This window comes from Mytilus galloprovincialis, chromosome 13, assembly GCF_965363235.1.
Source record: "Mytilus galloprovincialis chromosome 13, xbMytGall1.hap1.1, whole genome shotgun sequence".
NCBI lineage: Eukaryota > Metazoa > Mollusca > Bivalvia > Mytilida > Mytilidae > Mytilus > Mytilus galloprovincialis.
Window position 1 is genome coordinate 73,432,498 of NC_134850.1, and position 26,609 is coordinate 73,459,106.

The 26,609-nt window shown below is 33.5% G+C and overlaps 1 protein-coding gene across 3 annotated transcripts in view; it reads right to left on the reverse strand.

The window, feature by feature from the left end:
- Positions 1-2,519: 2,519 nt before the first annotated feature.
- The window catches only part of LOC143056964 (ubiquitin conjugation factor E4 B-like), a 52,328-nt gene continuing 28,238 nt past the window's right edge, over positions 2,520-26,609 (reverse strand). For 2 of the 3 annotated variants that reach the window (XM_076230175.1, XM_076230176.1), the window contains 10 exons: positions 25,611-25,738; positions 25,077-25,175; positions 12,375-12,610; positions 11,420-11,546; positions 9,461-9,605; positions 7,308-7,442; positions 6,763-6,954; positions 6,035-6,209; positions 5,476-5,622; positions 2,520-5,172 (listed from right to left, as the gene is read on the reverse strand). In XM_076230175.1, coding sequence (XP_076086290.1) covers positions 5,117-5,172; positions 5,476-5,622; positions 6,035-6,209; positions 6,763-6,954; positions 7,308-7,442; positions 9,461-9,605; positions 11,420-11,546; positions 12,375-12,610; positions 25,077-25,175; positions 25,611-25,738 — 1,440 coding nt within the window. In that variant the 3' untranslated portion in view covers positions 2,520-5,116. Of the gene's footprint in view, positions 5,173-5,475; positions 5,688-6,034; positions 6,210-6,762; positions 6,955-7,307; positions 7,443-9,460; positions 9,606-11,419; positions 11,547-12,374; positions 12,611-25,076; positions 25,176-25,610; positions 25,739-26,609 lie in introns of those variants that run through there. The other variant, XM_076230177.1, reaches the window with a different exon arrangement.

Genomic DNA, 26,609 nt, shown 5'->3' on the forward strand with positions numbered 1-26,609 from the left:
AACATCAGTTAATGATCTTGTCTGCATTGATTCAACTTAAAAAACTATTGTCTAATCGGTTGCCAGGTGGAAATTTTGAAAATTCATAAAGATTTATAAAAAAATTCTAATTATATATTTCGTGGAAGTAGTTATCAAAGGTACCAGGATTATAATTTAGTACGCCAGACGCGCGTTTTGTCTATATAAGACTCATCAGTGACGCCCAAATCAAAAATATTTATAAACCCAAACAAGTACAAAGTTGAAGAGCATTGAGGATCCAAAATTCCAAAAAGTTGTGCCAAATACGGCTAAGGTTATCTATGCCTGGGATAAGAAAATCCTTAGTTTTTCAAAAAGTTCAAAGTTTTGTATACAGGAAATTTATAAAAATGACCACATTATTGATATTCATGTCAACACCGAAGTGTTGACTACTTGGCTGGTGATACCCTCGGGGACGAAACGTCCACCAGCAGTGGGCTGGCATCGACCCAGTGGTGTTAATAGTTATCAAAGGTACCAGGATTATAATTTAGTACGCCAGACGCGCGTCTCGTCTACTGAGACTCAGACAGACTAGATTTTTTTGGTGGTTAAAGACTACAAACCTTTGTTAACACACAAAAAATATATTTTTTTGAAGATATGCATTTTCATCATGCAAGACTGTCGTCAAGTACTTTTAGTAAAAAAAATAGCTATTCGAACACACCTTCTCTGTTTTTATGATTCATTAGATAGGCATTTCACTTAACCCATATATTTCATCTTTTCATACTGTGATTTTTTTTTATGTTATAAAGTCAACCTGTAGCTTTGATATATGAAAATGATAGAATCTGAAGCGAGATGATGTATCAAATATTATTGCTTTGTACGTGTTCAAGACAAAATATTCAACTCAAACACGCCTTAACATAAAAAGGTGCACTCGATTTTCTCTTTTCGATACAATTGTTACCCATTTTTTAGAATTTTTTCTTGAGTCACATTATGGAAGGGCATACACGAAAATTACTGAACTAATAGATTGATATGTTCTATGTGCGTGGTAATTTTTTTTTTAAATCGGAAGTTATGCATTTTCTACATCCAACTTGATAGATACCCATGTCGTCGACTTGATATCCAATTGTTCTGCTTAACTGTGTAATAGATAAATTGAAACCTTATGCAAATGGTGTTTTTAAAATAGAACACTTTGATATTGAGAAGAAAATTTGTTTCTATTAACTTTTAAATATTTTGTTACTATAGTAAACATTACAGTAAGCATTTATCGCCTTCTCTAACAAAGAGCTTCAATTCTTTTGTTCTATTTCAACCGGGTTTCCGCCTGATTTGGTATAACATGAACCAAATCTTGTGGATTGGTTCTTAACTTTAAATTTAAGATGAAGCAAGTACTCCTGATTGGTTATGAACTTCAGAATGTTATTGGATCAAGTATTCTGGACTGGGGTTGAAGTCATGAAACTTTGCTCAGTGCTCGAAGCACAAAATAAGCTCGAAACTTGAAATTCAGCATTTTGATTGGTTGATTTTGGAGTACGAGTACAAACAACTAACTGGAAAGTTTTATGACTTCAGGGCCAGGTCCTAGCTTTTGAATTAAGATGGACCAAGTATTCTAGATCGATCCCGAAGTTTTGAATTTAGTTGAACCAAGTATTCCGGATGGTCCTGGCTTTTGAATTTAACTGGACCAAGTTTTCTGGGACGGTTTCGAACTAAGAATTCAGCTGGGCATAGAATTCCGACTTGTTCCTGGACCTTTGAATTTTAAAAACTGGACCAAATATTCTGGATTCGTTTGGAACTTTCGAATTAAACCGGACCAAGTATTCTTGATTGGTCCCGAACTTTTTAATTTAACTGGACCAAGTGTTCTGGATTGTCCTTCAACTTTGATATTAAGCTGGACCAAGTATTTGGGATTGGTCCTTAACTTTTGAATTTAGATGGACCAGGTATTATTGATTGATCATAATCTTTGGAATTTAGCTAAATCAACTATCCTCGATAGGTCATAAGATTTGGAAATAAGCTTGACCAAATATTTGGGATTGGTCCGTAACTTTGGAACTTTGCAGGAATAAGACCTTTGTATTTCTAATGGATCCTGAAGTATTGAAGTATTGAAAGAGAAACACAAAAATGTTTATGAGGCCAAAAGAACGCTTTTGACATTTTTACCCACCATGTCTGTTTGTTTTGTTAACACATCGACTGTCATGCAAGTCAGAGATTTAGCTAGCTACAAAACCAGGTGTAATACACCATTTTTATACATAAGAAAATGCCTGTACAAAATCAGGATTATGACAGTTGTTATCCATTCTTTTGATGTGAATGAACTTTCGATTTTTCCATTAGATTAAAGACTTTCCATTTGAATTTTCCTCAGAGTTCTGTATTTTTTACTTTTGTTATTTACTTTATATATCAATATGTCAAGGTTCTGTCATGTTTCACATGGCAGTTAATTAAGCATAGATATGGGATATAAGGTAGAAAAATGAAAATAACTTAAAGAAACTGTAATATTTTATTAAGTCAAACATCTCTGTTGCTGGTACATAGTTTTAAATCACATAATGTAAGTAAATAAAAAAGATGTGTACACATCTAATTTATGAGACTTGAAACCATGTAAATAAATATCAGAATTCAATGAGAACAAATATATTATATTTAAAACTGCCCAACATTCAATGAGGATCGTATGCAAATATTTTTCATCAATCCCAAAATAGTTTCAAAATATGTCTCAATGTTGCTTAAAGGATATTTTTTTTAAAATTAGGCAATCTAATTCAAAACATATTTTTGTGCCATATTTTTCATTTGATCAAAACGAAATTGTTAAAGTTTGCAAGTAGATTCAGAGAAAACAAGAATGTGTCCCAAGTACACGGATGCCCCACTTGCACTATCATTTTCTACGTTCAGTGGACCGTGAAATTAGGGTCAAAACTTTAATTTGGAATTAAAATTAGAAAGCTCATATCATAGGGAACATGTGTGCTAAGTTTCAAGTTGATTAGACTTCAACTTCTTCAAAAACTACCTTGACCAAAAACTTTAACCTGAAGCGGACGGACGAACGGACGCACAGACGGACGGACGAACGGAGGTACAGACCAGAAAACATAATTCCCCTCTACTATCGTAGGTGGGGCATAAAAATGATTTTCCCTAGCTTGTAGTATTGGACTTCAATGCCACACATGCCAATGTGTATGCCACTTGATCAACAAGTGATTGTGTGCACTGGTTAATGTTATAATGTGCAGACAATGGGAGAATGTTTATCATTATTTTCTTTTACTCCTGTATATTTGTTTTTAATAACACAGACATATTGACCAAATGTATATATATATATATAGTATCAAACTTATACAATTTCTATGCAATAAAGAAAAAGGAAACCAAAACTGAGCATATTAACACACATATTCACACAAATATATTCCACGTTCATTCATATACATTAAAATGCCTTTATAAACACTCCTTAAAGTTTGTATCACAATACAGCAAAATAGAATGATCATAAATGTAATTCTTATCTATAATTATTGTGCTAGTAAGATTTTCTTATTGGAAAATTCAGGCCCTTCTTGATAATGTCTACAAATATCACTCGTTATAAATTGAGAACAATCCAATATTGGATTCCCTTTATATTCGTGTCCCGTATGAGAACAGACCGTGACAAAACAACTGTTGTATGCCCAATGTGAATAATCCCGGACATAATTATTTATATAATTTATAAGTATATTCTTAAATTAGAAATTCTTATCTTTTAAACAGATATTTTAATGAAAAACGTTTAGGTATTTCTATTTAACTCACTGGCTCTTAGTCAATTAAGACCTTACTCTATCACATATTCCGAGAACAGGGTTTGAACTCACAACCTGTGTTGCCAGGTTAAGTAAACAAAAGGAAATAGGTATTGAAATTGTTTACTTCAAAGGCTTCATACTTTTCGCTTGGAAATCCACAAATGCCCTAATCCAAGGAAAACCATGTTTTTAATTCTTATTTGCACAACAAATCTTTTGAATGATTCATATCTTATTAATAACACAGCTAAACAGCTACAAACCAGATTGCACATTGACACCATAAGGAGTCAAAGAAAAGGGAACAAACTAAGAGCTTAATGCAAACAATAGCTATTTTATAGCTCCAATGTTCTCTTAAATAGATAAATAACATTTACATGTGAAGGAACATTCAATACATCATCAATCTGATTACAATACTGATCTTGTGTCCATGTTTAGCTAACAGGATCTGACAACACTCCTTTCTACTTTCTGTTCTGGTTATTATTACATCAACCAAATGCAATGAAATTTCTGAAGGTGTATATTAAACAGAAAGTAGAACTGTGATTTTTTAATCCTTGTTAATGAAGCTTGGACATAAAGTCTGTACTTGAATCAGATTTAAATCCCATTAGACAGCAAGAATAAAGGTCATAGGACTTATTACATAAATCACATCTAAGATTATCTTAAAGAACAAACATCTTGATAACATTTGAAGTGGCATATCAGTGATTGGGTTTTTAGGGTCATCCTTGAATAACTGAATTTCATAAAACCATCCAAAATCTATTTTTCTATTTACGTTCACTGGTTTTGTAGCCCTTAATTTCTTTATTCACTATTGTATTTTCTTCTTCTAACACTTAACATTAAGACAAACATTTCAGAAATAATTAGATTCAGATTAACAATTTTGAACTATTTTCTTATTATGACAATTCAAATGCTAAATGAAATCTTTTTTCCAGTAAAATAAATGCTACCAAGATAAATTTTGACATCTTATGATAAAAAGTAACTCCAACTTGCAGCTACAATATTATGGTTTTAAATACTCATTGTTTTTACAAATCAGAGAAAATTGATCTGTCATAAAATCCATCCACATTTACAAAATAAATGATTTATTTTAGTCAAGAACCATCTTTGAGATGGTACATACAGCTGTAAATTATGACTAAAAGTATAATCTTTGAGATAGTCCATATACTTCACATATACATGGACAAGTTTTTCTGACAAACATCCATGACGATTCATCCATTACAAACATTCCATTCATTCTAACGTTTCCTTTTCTCAATCTTCCATTGTTGAATTTTCTTCTTGAGATCTGTAGCTATAAACAAACATATATATTTAACTGTTATTTAAGGTTCACTTAAGATATTAGATTTTCTCTACTATTACAAATTCAGTTCTTCCAATAAATATTTTCTACCTCAGCAGTAGATTACCTAAGCTGTAATTTTTGGACCTTAATGCTCTTCAACTTCTAACTTCATTTGGCCTTTTTGAAACTTGATCTTATTAAACTTTTCAGTAGTGTGAATTCAAAGTCTCTAATGTTAACATACAGGTTATAATCCATTTGGATGGAATGATCTATTCTAAATGTCAAGGGTAATTTATGTTTCCATACCTGGTTTTAATTCATCCTCAGTGAGGGGCTGTCTATTGAAAGGGTCGGTCTGTGAGTTTAATAAATGCCTCATTATAATGGACTTTTCCATGACTGTTCCACTAGGTAATATCACAGGGTCATCTAGTAACGTGTCCATTAAAGGATCTGAAAATATATACAGATGATACAATAAATCTATCTGTCATCTAATAAGGTATCCATTAAAGGATCTGAAAATATATATATTGATCTGATATATGTATGTAACAAAATTGTAACTAACAAAACTGAATGTATATCTATATAACTTGAAATATCTTAAACCTAATAAGCCATATATTTTTAAAATTTCAACCCGTGATGAAAAGATTTGTTTTATTTGTTTGTTTTGTAAACCATGTAAATTAAGTTAAATGTTGAAGCAATGATGAATTCATGGTGAAAAACTTAAAACCACAACTTCTCATGATGCAGGACACAAAAAACAGACAGGGAAATGCAAAATCAATGTGTATAGAAACACACTACATCAATTAGGCCTTGATGTCCAAAGTAGATGCAACTAACAAAATATTACCTTTGAATTCTTCAGGAATTTCTCCATAGTCCGTTTCTGCTAAGTTTTTATCCCTGACCAATTCTTCCACTTTATCTTGTAGTTTACGGAATTTATCAATCTCTTGTTCTGTCTTAATCCTGGCTCTCCTCATTCTACCTATTGCATCATCAAACAATTCCTTTTTATAGGACCTCTAAAATACAAAATATATCAAGTTTGTTAGATCTATACCAAAGCAGATCCACTCATTATAAAATGCCTCCGTTATGATACATATGAAATAAATGACATTTCAGAACATGATCTTACTAAGGCCTTTTGTGTCTAGCGATAGAAAAAACTTATTTATCCTATATCTTGGTACATTTTTTAGTGAATTTACAGAAATTCCAAAAATATGAAATTCTATAAATTATCCAAAGATAAGTTATGTCAGCAATGTTTTATATATATATACTTGGTTGTTGGTATTCTCAGAGGGCACTTAGTGAACACCTAAAGTACATAAGTATATAATTTCCCCTTTCAGGTTTAATCAGAATTACTTTGTCTTTCCTCTATAAAGATTGTGTCATTTTATTATTAGAATTACTTTGTCTTTATGTATGTATTCCTCTAGCTAGCTAGCTAGCTAACTAGCTGCATATATGTCATTTTATTACAAGAAATAGGTACTAACTCCATATGACCGATCAGTCCCTTGTAAATGTCAACAAACAATTATAGATTTCCTGATTATTCCTTACCTCATCATTAGCTATAGTTTTAGCAAAATCATCACAGTCTAAATGTAGATATATATCGGTTAAACTATCCAGCAGTTTCTTAGGTTCCCATCCATATTTTTCTGGGTTTTTCACCTTTAAATTTTTACACTTTGACCCACATAGCTGTTGAAGGTTAAAATTTAACATAGCTGCCAGTCTGTCCCCTAAATGCTAAAATTAGAAAGGTGGTTGAAATAAAACACATTTGTCAATACTACATCACAATATAGAGAAATGTTAATAAAACATTCGACAACAGATGTATAGATGTATGGCATCTAGATGCTGGAATTAGTAAAATGATCATAAATTGAAATAGAACTCCCATCTTTTTATTTGTTAATTCAATAAAACACTGAATGAGTCCTTAAAAGAACCTACACAACTCCTTTAAATTAGAGACTCCAAGGAGCTTTTATCGCTTACCAAGCAAAAAAGTTTAACATTAAAAAAATTAACAACAGGAGCACCCATTTTTAACAACCCATGTATTAAAAAGATGGTAAGATTTAATCAAGACTTACTGAGTCCAGAAAAGGACCAATGATTTTCTGTGTAAGATAGTGGAACATATCAACTGTTTCTGTGGCCAGGGTGAGGTAAGATCGACATTGTTTCTCATCCATAGCTAGTTGTCGTTGTCGTGATTGTTGCTGCTCCTGAAATACAAAATCCATGAAAACTCTTATCTTAGCAACCATCTCCCTAGTTTTTTCCTGTGCATCATAGACATAATTGACCCAACCTGATATAAAATCTAGAAATTGAAGATCAATTCAAATATAAAGCTGACATTAAGGTATAAATGTAAATTCTGAGTTTTATATGTCTCTTTCTTGAATCAATGGTAAATGTGTAAAATAATACACAAGTTTTTCAAGGAAGACATGTTTCATCTGCCACATAAGCACAATGGTTTTTTTTGATGGGTTAGGCCTAAAATCACCCAGTCAAAAAATAATAGCAGATTCATATCTTCATATAATTGATAAGAAAGTTTGAAATTTTAGTTGATATCTGTTTTTAACATAATTGTGATTTAACATAAAGTGTGGTACAGATGACAAAAAAAAGTATCCCATTTGTGGCTCCTTATATAAAGTGGACACTACCAATAACTATACTGTTTCTCACTTGCCCTGAAGATATAATTAGACAAATAATTCAACAGTTAATTATAAATCAGTCAGGGCTTCCATAATGTATTTGAGCCAGCCGGACATTAAGCTCAGACAAAATAATTCAACAATATACTGTGAGTCATAACTGGTTATTTCCTTTTTACTAAATAGTATTACTACTTTCTTACCCTTGACTGTTTCTCCCATTCTACTGTATTTTCTAATGCCTCTTGAATTTACTAAATAATATTACTACTTTCTTACCCTTGACTGTTTCTCCCATTCTTCTGTATTTTCTAATGCCTCTTGAATTTACTAAATAATATTACTACTTTCTTACCCTTGACTGTTTCTCCCATTCTTCTGTATTTTCTAATGCCTCTTGAATTTACTAAATAATATTACTACTATCTTACCCTCGACTGTTTCTCCCATTCTTCTGTATTTTCTAATGCCTCTTGAATTTACTAAATAGTATTACTACTTTCTTACCCTTGATTGTTTCTCCCATTCGTCTGTATTTTCTAATGCCTCTTGAATTTACTAAATAATATTACTACTTTCTTACCCTTGACTGTTTCTCCCATTCTTCTGTATTTTCTAATGCCTCTTGAATTTACTAAATAATATTACTACTATCTTACCCTTGACTGTTTCTCCCATTCTTCTGTATTTTCTAATGCCTCTTGAATTTACTAAATAATATTACTACTTTCTTACCCTTGACTGTTTCTCCCATTCTTCTGTATTTTCTAATGCCTCTTGAATTTACTAAATAATATTACTACTTTCTTACCCTTGACTGTTTCTCCCATTCTTCTGTATTTTCTAATGCCTCTTGAATTTACTAAATAATATTACTACTTTCTTACCCTTGACTGTTTCTCCCATTCTTCTGTATTTTCTAATGCCTCTTGAATTTACTAAATAATATTACTACTTTCTTACCCTTGATTGTTTCTCCCATTCGTCTGTATTTTCTAATGCCTCTTGAATTTACTAAATAATATTACTACTTTCTTACCCTTGACTGTTTCTCCCATTCTTCTGTATTTTCTAATGCCTCTTGAATTTACTAAATAATATTACTACTATCTTACCCTTGACTGTTTCTCCCATTCTTCTGTATTTTCTAATGCCTCTTGAATTTACTAAATAATATTACTACTATCTTACCCTCGACTGTTTCTCCCATTCTTCTGTATTTTCTAATGCCTCTTGAATTTACTAAATAATATTACTACTATCTTACCCTTGACTGTTTCTCCCATTCTTCTGTATTTTCTAATGCCTCTTGAATTTACTAAATAATATTACTACTTTCTTACCCTTGACTGTTTCTCCCATTCTTCTGTATTTTCTAATGCCTCTTGAATTTACTAAATAATATTACTACTTTCTTACCCTTGATTGTTTCTCCCATTCGTCTGTATTTTCTAATGCCTCTTGAATTTACTAAATAATATTACTACTTTCTTACCCTTGACTGTTTCTCCCATTCTTCTGTATTTTCTAATGCCTCTTGAATTTACTAAATAATATTACTACTATCTTACCCTTGACTGTTTCTCCCATTCTTCTGTATTTTCTAATGCCTCTTGAATTTCATGAATACGTTTTAAACAGTCCAAACTTTCATCCAATAAAAATGTTGTATCATTCATTAACATGTTAACAAACTTTACGAATGATTTGCCTTTCCTAAAAATAAAACGTAAACACGTTAACAAATTTCACAAATGATTTACCTATCGTGAAATGAATTCATTAAAATTTTTAAGGGTTCGGCGAACCCAGTGTCTCGCCTTCTTTTGCTGTTAGTCGCAGGCTTAACAAAAAAGAAGAAAAATGTTAATAAAAAGGTGTATAGATACTATCTTTTGATTGTTAGAAGCTTCTGTTCAAGTTTGGTAAAAATCCAGGATAATTTATGAATCTAATAAATGTTTCAAAAACTTAACTGCAGACTGTATGTTATGTTATCTGGAAGAGAAACTAAGTCCATTTATAAGTAAAATATAAAAAAACAGGAAGGAAATTTGAACAAAATTTTCTTCTGATACTAGCTTTTGGTCATTAACAAGCTTCTATCTAAGTTTGACACAAATCCAGGATAGTTTAAGAAAGTTATTCAAATGACGACGACAGAATGCAGGTTTGCTATCTCTAGCTTTTTCGAAGGCTCGACAATAATAAGCAATGTTTAAAAAATTGTAAGATGAACATTATGCAAAACAGTCAAGACTGAAGGTGCAAGACTAAATATCTTGTGGAAAGGAAATATACCAATGTTGATACAACTGCCTACCAAATACCATTGACTATCATAAGTAGTTCTCTTTAAACTGACCCTAACACAAACTTTAACATGTAAAATATGCAAACTATGCAAAGTGTTAAGGTCAATGAATCATGATGAGAAGAGTGGTTATGTAATCTTTATGGAAATGAGGCTTGTAATTGATATACAACTGCATGCTAAATATCAATCAGCATACCAAATGTTAAACAGCGTACTAATTATCATTGACGTATCAGTAGTGGTTCCACATAACTCACATAATCACAAAGTAATATATTGCTTGACACACTAGTGATATAAAATGTGTGGTAAACAAAATATAAATGAAACAATTACTGTGGATTCATTTTTATTCGTGATATACCAATTTTTGTGGGTTTCGTGGGTCACAGCGAACCACGAATTTAAGAATTCAACGAAGAATAATCCCGAGAAATGTGTTTATTTCCGGTTTATATGTTATGCAGTTCTAGTATAGTGTTGACTAACGATAAACATTGTAACGTTAACATAACACGTGTTTTTTATTGAAAGAAGATACAAGTATTTTAATTAAATCAATAATAAATATATCGAATATCAGTGATAATTTACTTTCTAAAATTGATTAACACTGTTCAGGGAAAATAACTGCAAGTTGTTAATTACCGTGTCATAGTTTGGTTTACTAGTGATTTAAAATCAATAGGATTAAGTACGGGGATATTGCCCGTAGGTAATATTGTTTATGACAGGAACATTTATTTTCACACCTTATACTTACAGTTACACATGACTGTTTATTATATCGTGATTAGGGAAATGAGCTTTCAATCATAAAGTTTTGAATGCCTTATAGAATTCCGACAAGAATTTATAAATTGTAAAACAAACAAATAATTAGTTGTCACTGTCCATTATTGTAATAGCAGTTATCAATGAACACTTTAACCTAGAATGACCAAGCGCGGATTTTGATAATTCAAAACTTTTTCAATGAATTCCTTCTTTTTTGTTTGTTTTATTATTGATCAAACCAAGGAGGTTATATGATCTCCTAAATCAAAATGAATTCCACGAATTACGTATCTGAATTTTTTTTTGTAATCAGCGATCCACGAATTTACGTATACCACGAAACGTCTTTTTTTCTCTATCCACGAAAATTGATACCCACGAAAATAAATGAATCCACAGTAACCATCCTAAACAGAAGACAAAAAACCCAACTTACTTGGCTTCCTCTATCATTCTGTTCTGATGGGCTGGTATTGTCCACATTACTTTTAGAATAATACTTAGATGATATCTTATAGCAAACTTATCATAGAATTCACTGCTAGCTCCTGTGGATTCAATATCTGAAAAATTTAAATCAAAAGTTTAATAGAAATTAACTTAGGGTCACTACTGATTTACTATTTGTAACAAAAATAAAGTTGCCATAAATTTCATTCTTGGATAATGCTTATTCAATAACAGAATTCAAAGAAGGGTAAAGCTCATTTTAATATTTTTGTCAAATTCTATGTATATGGTGTATTGTGTAGCATAACCTTTTGACCTATGATCTCTCTGACTGACCAAGGATCATAACTAATGAAAAATAAATGCTCAATTTGAATTTTATTACATAAAGATGAAAGACAGACAGCTGAGACGCTTTAAAAGTCTACAAACTCAATTCATGCTAAATCTTTCGACTTTTACCTTGTATTTCTAAATATGAAATAGCTTTAAAACTCTACTTATGCAGTCGTGGATCAAGAACTTTTCATAAGGGGGCCCACTAACTGATATAAGGAGGGCCCTGTTTCAGTCATGCTTCAGTGATTCCCTATATAATCAACCAAATTTTTCACCCCAAAAGAAAGGGGGGGGGGTCTACAGTGTCTACAAAGATTAAAAGACTAACAAGAGGCTAAATGGACAAACATGTCAAAATATTATTGTGTTACAAGTGAGGATGAAAATACTGTAAATTCAAAAATTATTGCAAGCATTTATTATTGCAATTTTGTCATTTAAGACTATAATGCGATTTTAATTTTTGCGATATTGAGAAAAATCCTGTTTGATTTGTATACAAAAAATTAATAATGCTAGTTTAAATTATTGCTAATATAACCCGGTCACATTTTTCCGATAATAAAAACGTTGCAATAACTTGTGAATTTACTGTAACAAACCTGTATAAAAGTTCATAAGAGCTGGAACTAAATGTTGTAAAGCTAATGGATGCATTAAAAATTTCTCGTTGAGACTCTGACTCCGAGGTTGTACGGCAGGGTTCATCACAAAGATAACTTCTACTAGTTTAGCGATCAAGTAAGGGTTTCCAATATAATTACTGCTACACACTAATACAACCAACAAGTGTAGAATTCTGTCCATGGAGGGATCGTCTGCCACATGGGGTACATATCTATAACAGAATACAAATACTATCATCTATAATTACTGCTACACACTAATACAACCAACAAGTGTAGAATTCTGTCCATGGAGGGATCGTCTGCCACATGGGGGACATATCTATAACAGAATACAAATACTATCATCTATAATTACTGCTACACACTAATACAACCAACAAGTGTAGAATTCTGTCCATGGAGGGATCGTCTGCCACATGGGGTACATATCTATAACAGAATACAAATACTATCATCTATAATTACTGCTACACACTAATACAACCAACAAGTGTAGAATTCTGTCCATGGAGGGATCGTCTGCCACATGGGGTACATATCTATAACAGAATACAAATACTATCATCTATAATTACTGCTACACACTAATACAACCAACAAGTGTAGAATTCTGTCCATGGAGGGATCGTCTGCCACATGGAGTACATATCTATAACAGAATACAAATACTATCATCTATAATTACTGCTACACACTAATACAACCAACAAGTGTAGAATTCTGTCCATTGAGGGATCATCTGCCACATGGAGTACATATCTATAACAGAATACAAATACTAACATCTATAATTACTGCTACACACTAATACAACCAACAAGTGCAGAATTCTGTCCATGGAGGGATCGTCTGCCACATGGAGTACATATCTATAACAGAATACAAATACTAACATCTATAATTACTGCTACACACTAATACAACCAACAAGTGTAGAATTCTGTCCATTGAGGGATCATCTGCCACATGGAGTACATATCTATAACAGAATACAAATACTATCATCTATAATTACTGCTACACACTAATACAACCAACAAGTGTAGAATTCTGTTCATAGAGGGATCATCTGCCACATGGGGTACATATCTATAACAGAATACAAATACTATCATCTATAATTACTGCTACACACTAATACAACCAACAAGTGTAGAATTCTGTCCATGGAGGGATCATCTGCCACATGGGGGACATATCTATAACAGAATACAAATACTATCATCTATAATTACTGCTACACACTAATACAACCAACAAGTGTAGAATTCTGTCCATTGAGGGATCATCTGCCACATGGGGTACATATCTATAACAGAATACAAATACTATCATCTATAATTACTGCTACACACTAATACAACCAACAAGTGCAGAATTCTGTCCATGGAGGGATCGTCTGCCACATGGGGTACATATCTATAACAGAATACAAATACTATCATCTATAATTACTGCTACACACTAATACAACCAACAAGTGTAGAATTCTGTCCATGGAGGGATCGTCTGCCACATGGGGTACATATCTATAACAGAATACAAATACTATCATCTATAATTACTGCTACACACTAATACAACCAACAAGTGTAGAATTCTGTCCATGGAGGGATCGTCTGCCACATGGAGTACATATCTATAACAGAATACAAATACTATCATCTATAATTACTGCTACACACTAATACAACCAACAAGTGTAGAATTCTGTTCATAGAGGGATCATCTGCCACATGGGGTACATATCTATAACAGAATACAAATACTATCATCTATAATTACTGCTACACACTAATACAACCAACAAGTGTAGAATTCTGTCCATTGAGGGATCATCTGCCACATGGGGGACATATCTATAACAGAATACAAATACTATCATCTATAATTACTGCTACACACTAATACAACCAACAAGTGTAGAATTCTGTCCATTGAGGGATCATCTGCCACATGGGGGACATATCTATAACAGAATACAAATACTATCATCTATAATTACTGCTACACACTAATACAACCAACAAGTGTAGAATTCTGTCCATGGAGGGATCGTCTGCCACATGGAGTACATATCTATAACAGAATACAAATACTAACATCTATAATTACTGCTACACACTAATACAACCAACAAGTGTAGAATTCTGTCCATGGAGGGATCGTCTGCCACATGGGGTACATATCTATAACAGAATACAAATACTATCATCTATAATTACTGCTACACACTAATACAACCAACAAGTGTAGAATTCTGTCCATGGAGGGATCGTCTGCCACATGGGGTACATATCTATAACAGAATACAAATACTATCATCTATAATTACTGCTACACACTAATACAACCAACAAGTGTAGAATTCTGTCCATTGAGGGATCGTCTGCCACATGGAGTACATATCTATAACAGAATAAAAATACTATCATCTATAATTACTGCTACACACTAATACAACCAACAAGTGTAGAATTCTGTCCATGGAGGGATCATCTGCCACATGGGGTACATATCTATAACAGAATACAAATACTATCATCTATAATTACTGCTACACACTAATACAACCAACAAGTGTAGAATTCTGTCCATGGAGGGATCGTCTGCCACATGGAGTACATATCTATAACAGAATACAAATACTATCATCTATAATTACTGCTACACACTAATACAACCAACAAGTGTAGAATTCTGTCCATGGAGGGATCGTCTGCCACATGGGGTACATATCTATAACAGAATACAAATACTATCATCTATAATTACTGCTACACACTAATACAACCAACAAGTGTAGAATTCTGTCCATGGAGGGATCGTCTGCCACATGGAGTACATATCTATAACAGAATACAAATACTAACATCTATAATTACTGCTACACACTAATACAATCAACAAGTGTAGAATTCTGTCCATGGAGGGATCGTCTGCCACATGGGGTACATATCTATAACAGTATACAAATACTATCATCTATAATTACTGCTACACACTAATACAACCAACAAGTGTAGAATTCTGTCCATTGAGGGATCGTCTGCCACATGGGGTACATATCTATAACAGAATACAAATACTATCATCTATAATTACTGCTACACACTAATACAACCAACAAGTGTAGAATTCTGTCCATTGAGGGATCATCTGCCACATGGGGTACATATCTATAACAGAATACAAATACTATCATCTATAATTACTGCTACACACTAATACAACCAACAAGTGTAGAATTCTGTCCATTGAGGGATCGTCTGCCACATGGGGTACATATCTATAACAGAATACAAATACTATCATCTATAATTACTGCTACACACTAATACAACCAACAAGTGTAGAATTCTGTTCATAGAGGGATCGTCTGCCACATGGGGTACATATCTATAACAGAATACAAATACTATCATCTATAATTACTGCTACACACTAATACAACAAACAAGTGTAGAATTCTGTCCATTGAGGGATCATCTGCCACATGGGGTACATATCTATAACAGAATACAAATACTATCATCTATAATTACTGCTACACACTAATACAACAAACAAGTGTAGAATTCTGTCCATTGAGGGATCATCTGCCACATGGGGTACATATCTATAACAGAATACAAATACTATCATCTATAATTACTGCTACACACTAATACAACCAACAAGTGCAGAATTCTGTCCATGGAGGGATCGTCTGCCACATGGAGTACATATCTATAACAGAATACAAATACTATCATCTATAATTACTGCTACACACTAATACAACCAACAAGTGTAGAATTCTGTCCATGGAGGGATCGTCTGCCACATGGAGTACATATCTATAACAGAATACAAATACTAACATCTATAATTACTGCTACACACTAATACAACCAACAAGTGTAGAATTCTGTCCATGGAGGGATCGTCTGCCACATGGGGTACATATCTATAACAGAATACAAATACTATCATCTATAATTACTGCTACACACTAATACAACCAACAAGTGTAGAATTCTGTCCATGGAGGGATCGTCTGCCACATGGGGTACATATCTGTAACAGAATACAAATACTATCATCTATAATTACTGCTACACACTAATACAACCAACAAGTGTAGAATTCTGTCCATTGAGGGATCGTCTGCCACATGGAGTACATATCTATAACAGAATAAAAATACTATCATCTATAATTACTGCTACACACTAATACAACCAACAAGTGTAGAATTCTGTCCATGGAGGGATCATCTGCCACATGGGGTACATATCTATAACAGAATACAAATACTATCATCTATAATTACTGCTACACACTAATACAACCAACAAGTGTAGAATTCTGTCCATGGAGGGATCGTCTGCCACATGGAGTACATATCTATAACAGAATACAAATACTATCATCTATAATTACTGCTACACACTAATACAACCAACAAGTGTAGAATTCTGTCCATGGAGGGATCGTCTGCCACATGGGGTACATATCTATAACAGAATACAAATACTATCATCTATAATTACTGCTACACACTAATACAACCAACAAGTGTAGAATTCTGTCCATTGAGGGATCATCTGCCACATGGGGTACATATCTATAACAGAATACAAATACTATCATCTATAATTACTGCTACACACTAATACAACCAACAAGTGTAGAATTCTGTCCATGGATGGATCATCTGCCACATGGGGTACATATCTATAACAGAATACAAATACTATCATCTATAATTACTGCTACACACTAATACAACCAACAAGTGTAGAATTCTGTCCATTGAGGGATCGTCTGCCACATGGGGTACATATCTATAACAGAATACAAATACTATCATCTATAATTACTGCTACACACTAATACAACCAACAAGTGTAGAATTCTGTTCATAGAGGGATCGTCTGCCACATGGAGTACATATCTATAACAGAATAAAAATACTATCATCTATAATTACTGCTACACACTAATACAACCAACAAGTGTAGAATTCTGTCCATTGAGGGATCGTCTGCCACATGGGGTACATATCTATAACAGAATAAAAATACTATCATCTATAATTACTGCTACACACTAATACAACCAACAAGTGTAGAATTCTGTCCATTGAGGGATCGTCTGCCACATGGGGTACATATCTATAACAGAATAAAAATACTATCATCTATAATTACTGCTACACACTAATACAACCAACAAGTGTAGAATTCTGTCCATGGAGGGATCGTCTGCCACATGGGGTACATATCTATAACAGAATACAAATACTATCATCTATAATTACTGCTACACACTAATACAACCAACAAGTGCAGAATTCTGTCCATGGAGGGATCGTCTGCCACATGGAGTACATATCTATAACAGAATACAAATACTATCATCTATAATTACTGCTACACACTAATACAACCAACAAGTGTAGAATTCTGTCCATTGAGGGATCATCTGCCACATGGGGTACATATCTATAACAGAATACAAATACTATCATCTATAATTACTGCTACACACTAATACAACCAACAAGTGTAGAATTCTGTCCATTGAGGGATCGTCTGCCACATGGGGTACATATCTATAACAGAATACAAATACTAACATCTATAATTACTGCTACACACTAATACAACCAACAAGTGTAGAATTCTGTCCATTGAGGGATCATCTGCCACATGGGGGACATATCTATAACAGAATACAAATACTATCATCTATAATTACTGCTACACACTAATACAACCAACAAGTGTAGAATTCTGTCCATTGAGGGATCGTCTGCCACATGGGGTACATATCTATAACAGAATACAAATACTATCATCTATAATTACTGCTACACACTAATACAACCAACAAGTGTAGAATTCTGTCCATGGAGGGATCATCTGCCACATGGGGTACATATCTATAACAGAATACAAATATTATCATCTATAATTACTGCTACACACTAATACAACCAACAAGTGTAGAATTCTGTCCATGGAGGGATCGTCTGCCACATGGAGTACATATCTATAACAGAATACAAATACTATCATCTATAATTACTGCTACACACTAATACAACCAACAAGTGTAGAATTCTGTCCATGGAGGGATCATCTGCCACATGGGGGACATATCTATAACAGAATACAAATACTATCATCTATAATTACTGCTACACACTAATACAACCAACAAGTGTAGAATTCTGTCCATTGAGGGATCGTCTGCCACATGGGGTACATATCTATAACAGAATACAAATACTATCATCTATAATTACTGCTACACACTAATACAACCAACAAGTGTAGAATTCTGTCCATTGAGGGATCGTCTGCCACATGGGGTACATATCTATAACAGAATACAAATATTATCATCTATAATAACTGCTACACACTAATACAACCAACAAGTGTAGAATTCTGTTCATTGAGGGATCATCTGCCACATGGGGGACATATCTATAACAGAATACAAATACTATCATCTATAATTACTGCTACACACTAATACAACCAACAAGTGTAGAATTCTGTCCATGGAGGGATCATCTGCCACATGGGGGACATATCTATAACAGAATACAAATACTATCATCTATAATTACTGCTACACACTAATACAACCAACAAGTGTAGAATTCTGTTCATAGAGGGATCATCTGCCACATGGGGTACATATCTATAACAGAATACAAATACTATCATCTATAATTACTGCTACACACTAATACAACCAACAAGTGTAGAATTCTGTCCATTGAGGGATCGTCTGCCACATGGGGTACATATCTATAACAGAATACAAATACTATCATCTATAATTACTGCTACACACTAATACAACCAACAAGTGTAGAATTCTGTCCTTTGAGGGATCATCTGCCACATGGGGTACATATCTATAACAGAATACAAATACTATCATCTATAATTACTGCTACACACTAATACAACCAACAAGTGTAGAATTCTGTCCATTGAGGGATCGTCTGCCACATGGAGTACATATCTATAACAGAATACAAATACTATCATCTATAATAACTGCTACACACTAATACAACCAACAAGTGTAGAATTCTGTCCATTGAGGGATCGTCTGCCACATGGAGTACATATCTATAACAGAATACAAATACTAACATCTATAATTACTGCTACACACTAATACAACCAACAAGTGTAGAATTCTGTCCATGGAGGGATCGTCTGCCACATGGGGTACATATCTATAACAGAATACAAATACTATCATCTATAATTACTGCTACACACTAATACAACCAACAAGTGTAGAATTCTGTCCATTGAGGGATCGTCTGCCACATGGGGTACATATCTATAACAGAATACAAATACTATCATCTATAATTACTGCTACACACTAATACAACCAACAAGTGTAGAATTCTGTCCATTGATGGATCATCTGCCACATGGAGTACATATCTATAACAGAATACAAATACTAACATCTATAATTACTGCTACACACTAATACAACCAACAAGTGTAGAATTCTGTCCATTGAGGGATCATCTGCCACATGGGGTACATATCTATAACAGAATACAAATACTATCATCTATAATTACTGCTACACACTAATGCAACCAACAAGTGTAGAATTCTGTCCATGGAGGGATCGTCTGCCACATGGAGTACATATCTATAACAGAATACAAATACTATCATCTATAATTACTGCTACACACTAATACAACCAACAAGTGTAGAATTCTGTCCATTGAGGGATCATCTGCCACATGGAGTACATATCTATAACAGAATACAAATACTATCATCTATAATTACTGCTACACACTAATACAACCAACAAGTGTAGAATTCTGTCCATTGAGGGATCGTCTGCCACATGGGGTACATATCTATAACAGAATACAAATACTATCATCTATAATTACTGCTACACACTAATACAACAAACAAGTGTAGAATTCTGTCCATGGATGGATCATCTGCCACATGGGGTACATATCTATAACAGAATACAAATACTATCATCTATAATTACTGCTACACACTAATACAACAAACAAGTGTAGAATTCTGTCCATGGATGGATCATCTGCCACATGGGGTACATATCTATAACAGAATACAAATACTATCATCTATAATTACTGCTACACACTAATACAACCAACAAGTGTAGAATTCTGTCCATTGAGGGATCGTCTGCCACATGGAGTACATATCTATAACAGAATACAAATACTATCATCTATAATTACTGCTACACACTAATACAACCAACAAGTGTAGAATTCTGTCCATTGAGGGATCGTCTGCCACATGGAGTACATATCTATAACAGAATACAAATACTATCATCTATAATTACTGCTACACAGTAATACAACCAACAAGTGTAGAATTCTGTCCATGGAGGGATCGTCTGCCACATGGGGTACATATCTATAACAGAATACAAATACTATCATCTATAATTACTGCTACACACTAATACAAGCAACAAGTGTAGAATTCTGTCCATTGAGGGATCGTCTGCCACATGGGGTACATATCTATAACAGAATACAAATACTATCATCTATAATTACTGCTACACACTAATACAACCAACAAGTGTAGAATTCTGTCCATTGATGGATCATCTGCCACATGGGGTACATATCTATAACAGAATACAAATACTAACATCTATAATTACTGCTACACACTAATACAACCAACAAGTGTAGAATTCTGTCCATGGAGGGATCGTCTGCCACATGGGGTACATATCTATAACAGAATACAAATACTATCATCTATAATTACTGCTACACACTAATACAACCAACAAGTGTAGAATTCTGTCCATGGAGGGATCGTCTGCCACATGGAGTACATATCTATAACAGAATACAAATACTATCATCTATAATTACTGCTACACACTAATACAACCAACAAGTGTAGAATTCTGTCCATTGAGGGATCATCTGCCACATGGGGTACATATCTATAACAGAATACAAATACTATCATCTATAATTACTGCTACACACTAATACAACCAACAAGTGTAGAATTCTGTCCATGGAGGGATCGTCTGCCACATGGGGTACATATCTATAACAGAATACAAATACTAACATCTATAATTACTGCTACACACTAATACAACCAACAAGTGTAGAATTCTGTCCATTGAGGGATCATCTGCCACATGGGGTACATATCTATAACAGAATACAAATACTATCATCTATAATTACTGCTACACACTAATACAACCAACAAGTGTAGAATTCTGTCCATGGAGGGATCATCTGCCACATGGGGTACATATCTATAACAGAATACAAATACTATCATCTATAATTACTGCTACACACTAATACAACCAACAAGTGTAGAATTCTGTCCATGGAGGGATCGTCTGCCACATGGAGTACATATCTATAACAGAATACAAATACTATCATCTATAATTACTGCTACACACTAATACAACCAACAAGTGTAGAATTCTGTCCATTGAGGGATCGTCTGCCACATGGGGTACATATCTATAACAGAATACAAATATTATCATCTATAATTACTGCTACACACTAATACAACCAACAAGTGTAGAATTCTGTTCATAGAGGGATCATCTGCCACATGGGGTACATATCTATAACAGAATACAAATATTATCATCTATAATTACTGCTACACACTAATACAACCAACAAGTGCAGAATTCTGTCCATGGAGGGATCGTCTGCCACATGGAGTACATATCTATAACAGAATACAAATACTATCATCTATAATTACTGCTACACACTAATACAACCAACAAGTGTAGAATTCTGTCCATTGAGGGATCATCTGCCACATGGGGTACATATCTATAACAGAATACAAATACTATCATCTATAATTACTGCTACACACTAATACAACCAACAAGTGTAGAATTCTGTCCATTGAGGGATCGTCTGCCACATGGGGTACATATCTATAACAGAATACAAATACTATCATCTATAATTACTGCTACACACTAATACAACCAACAAGTGTAGAATTCTGTCCATTGAGGGATCATCTGCCACATGGGGGACATATCTATAACAGAATACAAATACTATCATCTATAATTACTGCTACACACTAATACAACCAACAAGTGTAGAATTCTGTCCATTGAGGGATCGTCTGCCACATGGGGTACACATCTATAACAGAATACAAATACTATCATCTATAATTACTGCTACACACTAATACAACCAACAAGTGTAGAATTCTGTCCATGGAGGGATCATCTGCCACATGGGGGACATATCTATAACAGAATACAAATACTATCATCTATAATTACTGCTACACACTAATACAACCAACAAGTGTAGAATTCTGTCCATGGAGGGATCGTCTGCCACATGGGGTACATATCTATAACAGAATACAAATACTATCATCTATAATTACTGCTACACACTAATACAACCAACAAGTGTAGAATTCTGTCCATGGAGGGATCATCTGCCACATGGGGTACATATCTATAACAGAATACAAATACTATCATCTATAATTACTGCTACACACTAATACAACCAACAAGTGTAGAATTCTGTCCATTGAGGGATCGTCTGCCACATGGGGTACATATCTATAACAGAATACAAATACTATCATCTATAATTACTGCTACACACTAATACAACCAACAAGTGTAGAATTCTGTCCATGGAGGGATCGTCTGCCACATGGAGTACATATCTATAACAGAATACAAATACTATCATCTATAATTACTGCTACACACTAATACAACCAACAAGTGTAGAATTCTGTTCATAGAGGGATCATCTGCCACATGGGGTACATATCTATAACAGAATACAAATACTATCATCTATAATTACTGCTACACACTAATACAACCAACAAGTGTAGAATTCTGTCCATGGAGGGATCGTCTGCCACATGGAGTACATATCTATAACAGAATACAAATACTATCATCTATAATTACTGCTACACACTAATACAACCAACAAGTGTAGAATTCTGTCCATTGAGGGATCGTCTGCCACATGGGGTACATATCTATAACAGAATACAAATACTATCATCTATAATTACTGCTACACACTAATACAACCAACAAGTGTAGAATTCTGTCCATTGAGGGATCGTCTGCCACATGGGGTACATATCTATAACAGAATACAAATACTATCATCTATAATTACTGCTACACACTAATACAACCAACAAGTGTAGAATTCTGTCCATGGAGGGATCATCTGCCACATGGGGTACATATCTATAACAGAATACAAATACTATCATCTATAATTACTGCTACACACTAATACAACCAACAAGTGTAGAATTCTGTCCATGGAGGGATCGTCTGCCACATGGGGTACATATCTATAACAGAATACAAATACTAACATCTAATAGACATATATAGGATCCTTTTATAATTACCTAACATTACACTACAAATTGTCATAGTAGCTGATGTATTCACTGCTTTCTGTTGTCATAGTATCTGGTGTATCCACTGCTGTCTCAACAGAAACTGTTAATTTGTGTTTAAGGTTTCTGAGGTGTCTAAATGGTCCACAGTAGAATTTTTCTTAAATTTCGGTACAAGACTTCTTGCTGAATGAACTTTCAAATATCAATTTAAAAACCTTGTTTTTTCATTAAAATACATTGAAATCAACAAAATCAATTATTTTGTATGGGTTACATAGGGGAAAGGTAATTTTTCATTAATTTTCCTCATGAAACAAAAGAATTAGTTAACATTTCCTGAGAGAAGTGCTGTTCATAAATACTTACAAAATTAAAATATTAAAATAAGGGGACACAAAGGCCTTATTTTCTTGAGAAAAAAACCCAACACAAATTGTCCTATCAAATTCAATTTTATTATCTGCCCTTGATTATAGAAGGATTTTTCCAAAAAAAATTAAATCTACTTGAAGCCACTTAATTTCTTGGAACTTTAATCATTTAATTTCAATTTTTAAAAGTTTCAGTTGAATTCTGAAAGATACTTGGTAAAATATTTCTAAATCAAACAAAAATGTGTCCAAAGTACACGGATGCCCCACTCGCACTATCATTTTCCATGTTTAATGGACCGTGAAAATGGGTAAAAAATATAATAAGCCAATAAAATTAGAAAGATCATATCATAGGGAACATTTGTACTAAGTTTCAGGTTGATTGGACTTCAACTTCATCAAAAACTACCTTGACCAAAAACTTTAACCTGAAACTCGCACTTTCATTTTCTATGTTCAGTGGACCGTGAAATAGGGGTCAAAAGTTTAATTTGTCTTTAAAATTAGAAAGATCATATCATAAGGAACATATGTACTAAGTTTCAAGTTGATTGGACTTCAGCTTCATCAAAAACTACCTATCAAAAACTACCTTGACCAAAAACTTTAACCTGACGGGACAGACGGACGAACAAACGGACGGACAGACGAACGGACACAAATACCAGAAAACATAATGCCCCTCTACTATCGTAGGTGGGGCATAAAAAGTATTTTTGCAAGAAGCCCAAAAGGTCAGGTCAGAAAAAGATACCTGATCTACCTTAAAGAGTTTTAATAATATTATACATTTGTAAAGGTTTATCATGGCTACTTACTGAAGAATAAACTGTAAGAATTCTGCCAAATCTTCTATGTAAAAATCTGGTAAAGCAGCAAACTGCATGGGGACGTCTGTTGGAAGAGGCAGAGTTACTCTAAAACAGATAAATTGAAACAGAAAATATAGGTTTTTGTTCTTAGTGTCAATATAGAATGGAGTTATCTTTCTTGCACCCTTCCGGCTCTCTCACAAATTGTTTATTTATGTACATTTTATATTAATAATTGTTTTTTCTAAAATGATGTATGTAAATGTTTGTGTACTACTTTCTTGTGTGTAAATGATATGCCCTTAAGGGCCATCTAATTAGGAAATAAAATTATTTGATTTGATTTGATTTGATATAAATAAATCTTTGACTGATAATATTGGGACTGATATATCTAAACCCTCTGTTGTTTCTATATATAGCAACAACAAAGGGTTTTGATAAATGTTGTAATTAAATTGATGACTACATGAAGTATACATTTATGAATTAAATAAAGGATTCTTTCATAAATAAAGTCTAGAAATAACTATCATTTACCCTGAACTTTTTGGATCAGCTACTTTCAACATGTAATCAGAATGGACTTCATAGAATTGTAAACATCTTCTTAACAGAGATTCATCTAACACAGCAGCATCAGCACAAAGTTTACTTTTATTTAGTCTCTGTAAAATAAAACAAGTGAAACTGCGAGCTACTGCTCACTGATGATACCCCCGCCGCAAGTGGATAATATTAATAGTGTAAAAATATGCAAGTGTTCGGTAAACAGGAAGTTGTCAAGTGATAAATCTGAAAACGCATCACACGGTATAGCTGACTTATATAAATCCTGAAACCAAATTTCAGAAATCCTTGTATTGTAGTTCCTGAGAAAAATGTGACGAAAATTTTCAACTTGGCTATCATGTGTAAAATCATACAAGTGTTCGGTAAACAGGAAGTTGTCGAGTGATGAATCTGAAAACGCATCACACGGTATAGCTGACTTATATAAATCCTGAAACCAAATTTCAGAAATCCTTGTATTGTAGTTGCTGAGAAAAATGTGACGAAAATTTTCAACTTGGCTATCATGTGTAAAATCATACAAGTGTTCGGTAAACAGGAAGTTGTCAAGTGATGAATCTGAAAACGCATCACACGGTATGGCTAACATATATAAATGTTGATACCAAATTACAGAAAGGGTGGATGTGTAGTTCCTGAGAAAAATGTGACGAAAATTTTCAACTTGGCTATTATGTGTAAAATCATACAAGTGTTCGGTAAACAGGAAGTTGTCAAGTGATGAATCTGAAAACGCATCACACGGTATGGCTAACATATATAAATGTTGATACCAAATTACAGAAAGGGTGGATGTGTAGTTCCTGAGAAAAATGTGACGAAAATTTTCAACTTGGCTATTATGTGTAAAATCATACAAGTGTTCGGTAAACAGGAAGTTGTCAAGTGATGAATCTGAAAACGCATCACACGGTATGGCTAACATATATAAATGTTGATACCAAATTACAGAAAGGGTGGATGTGT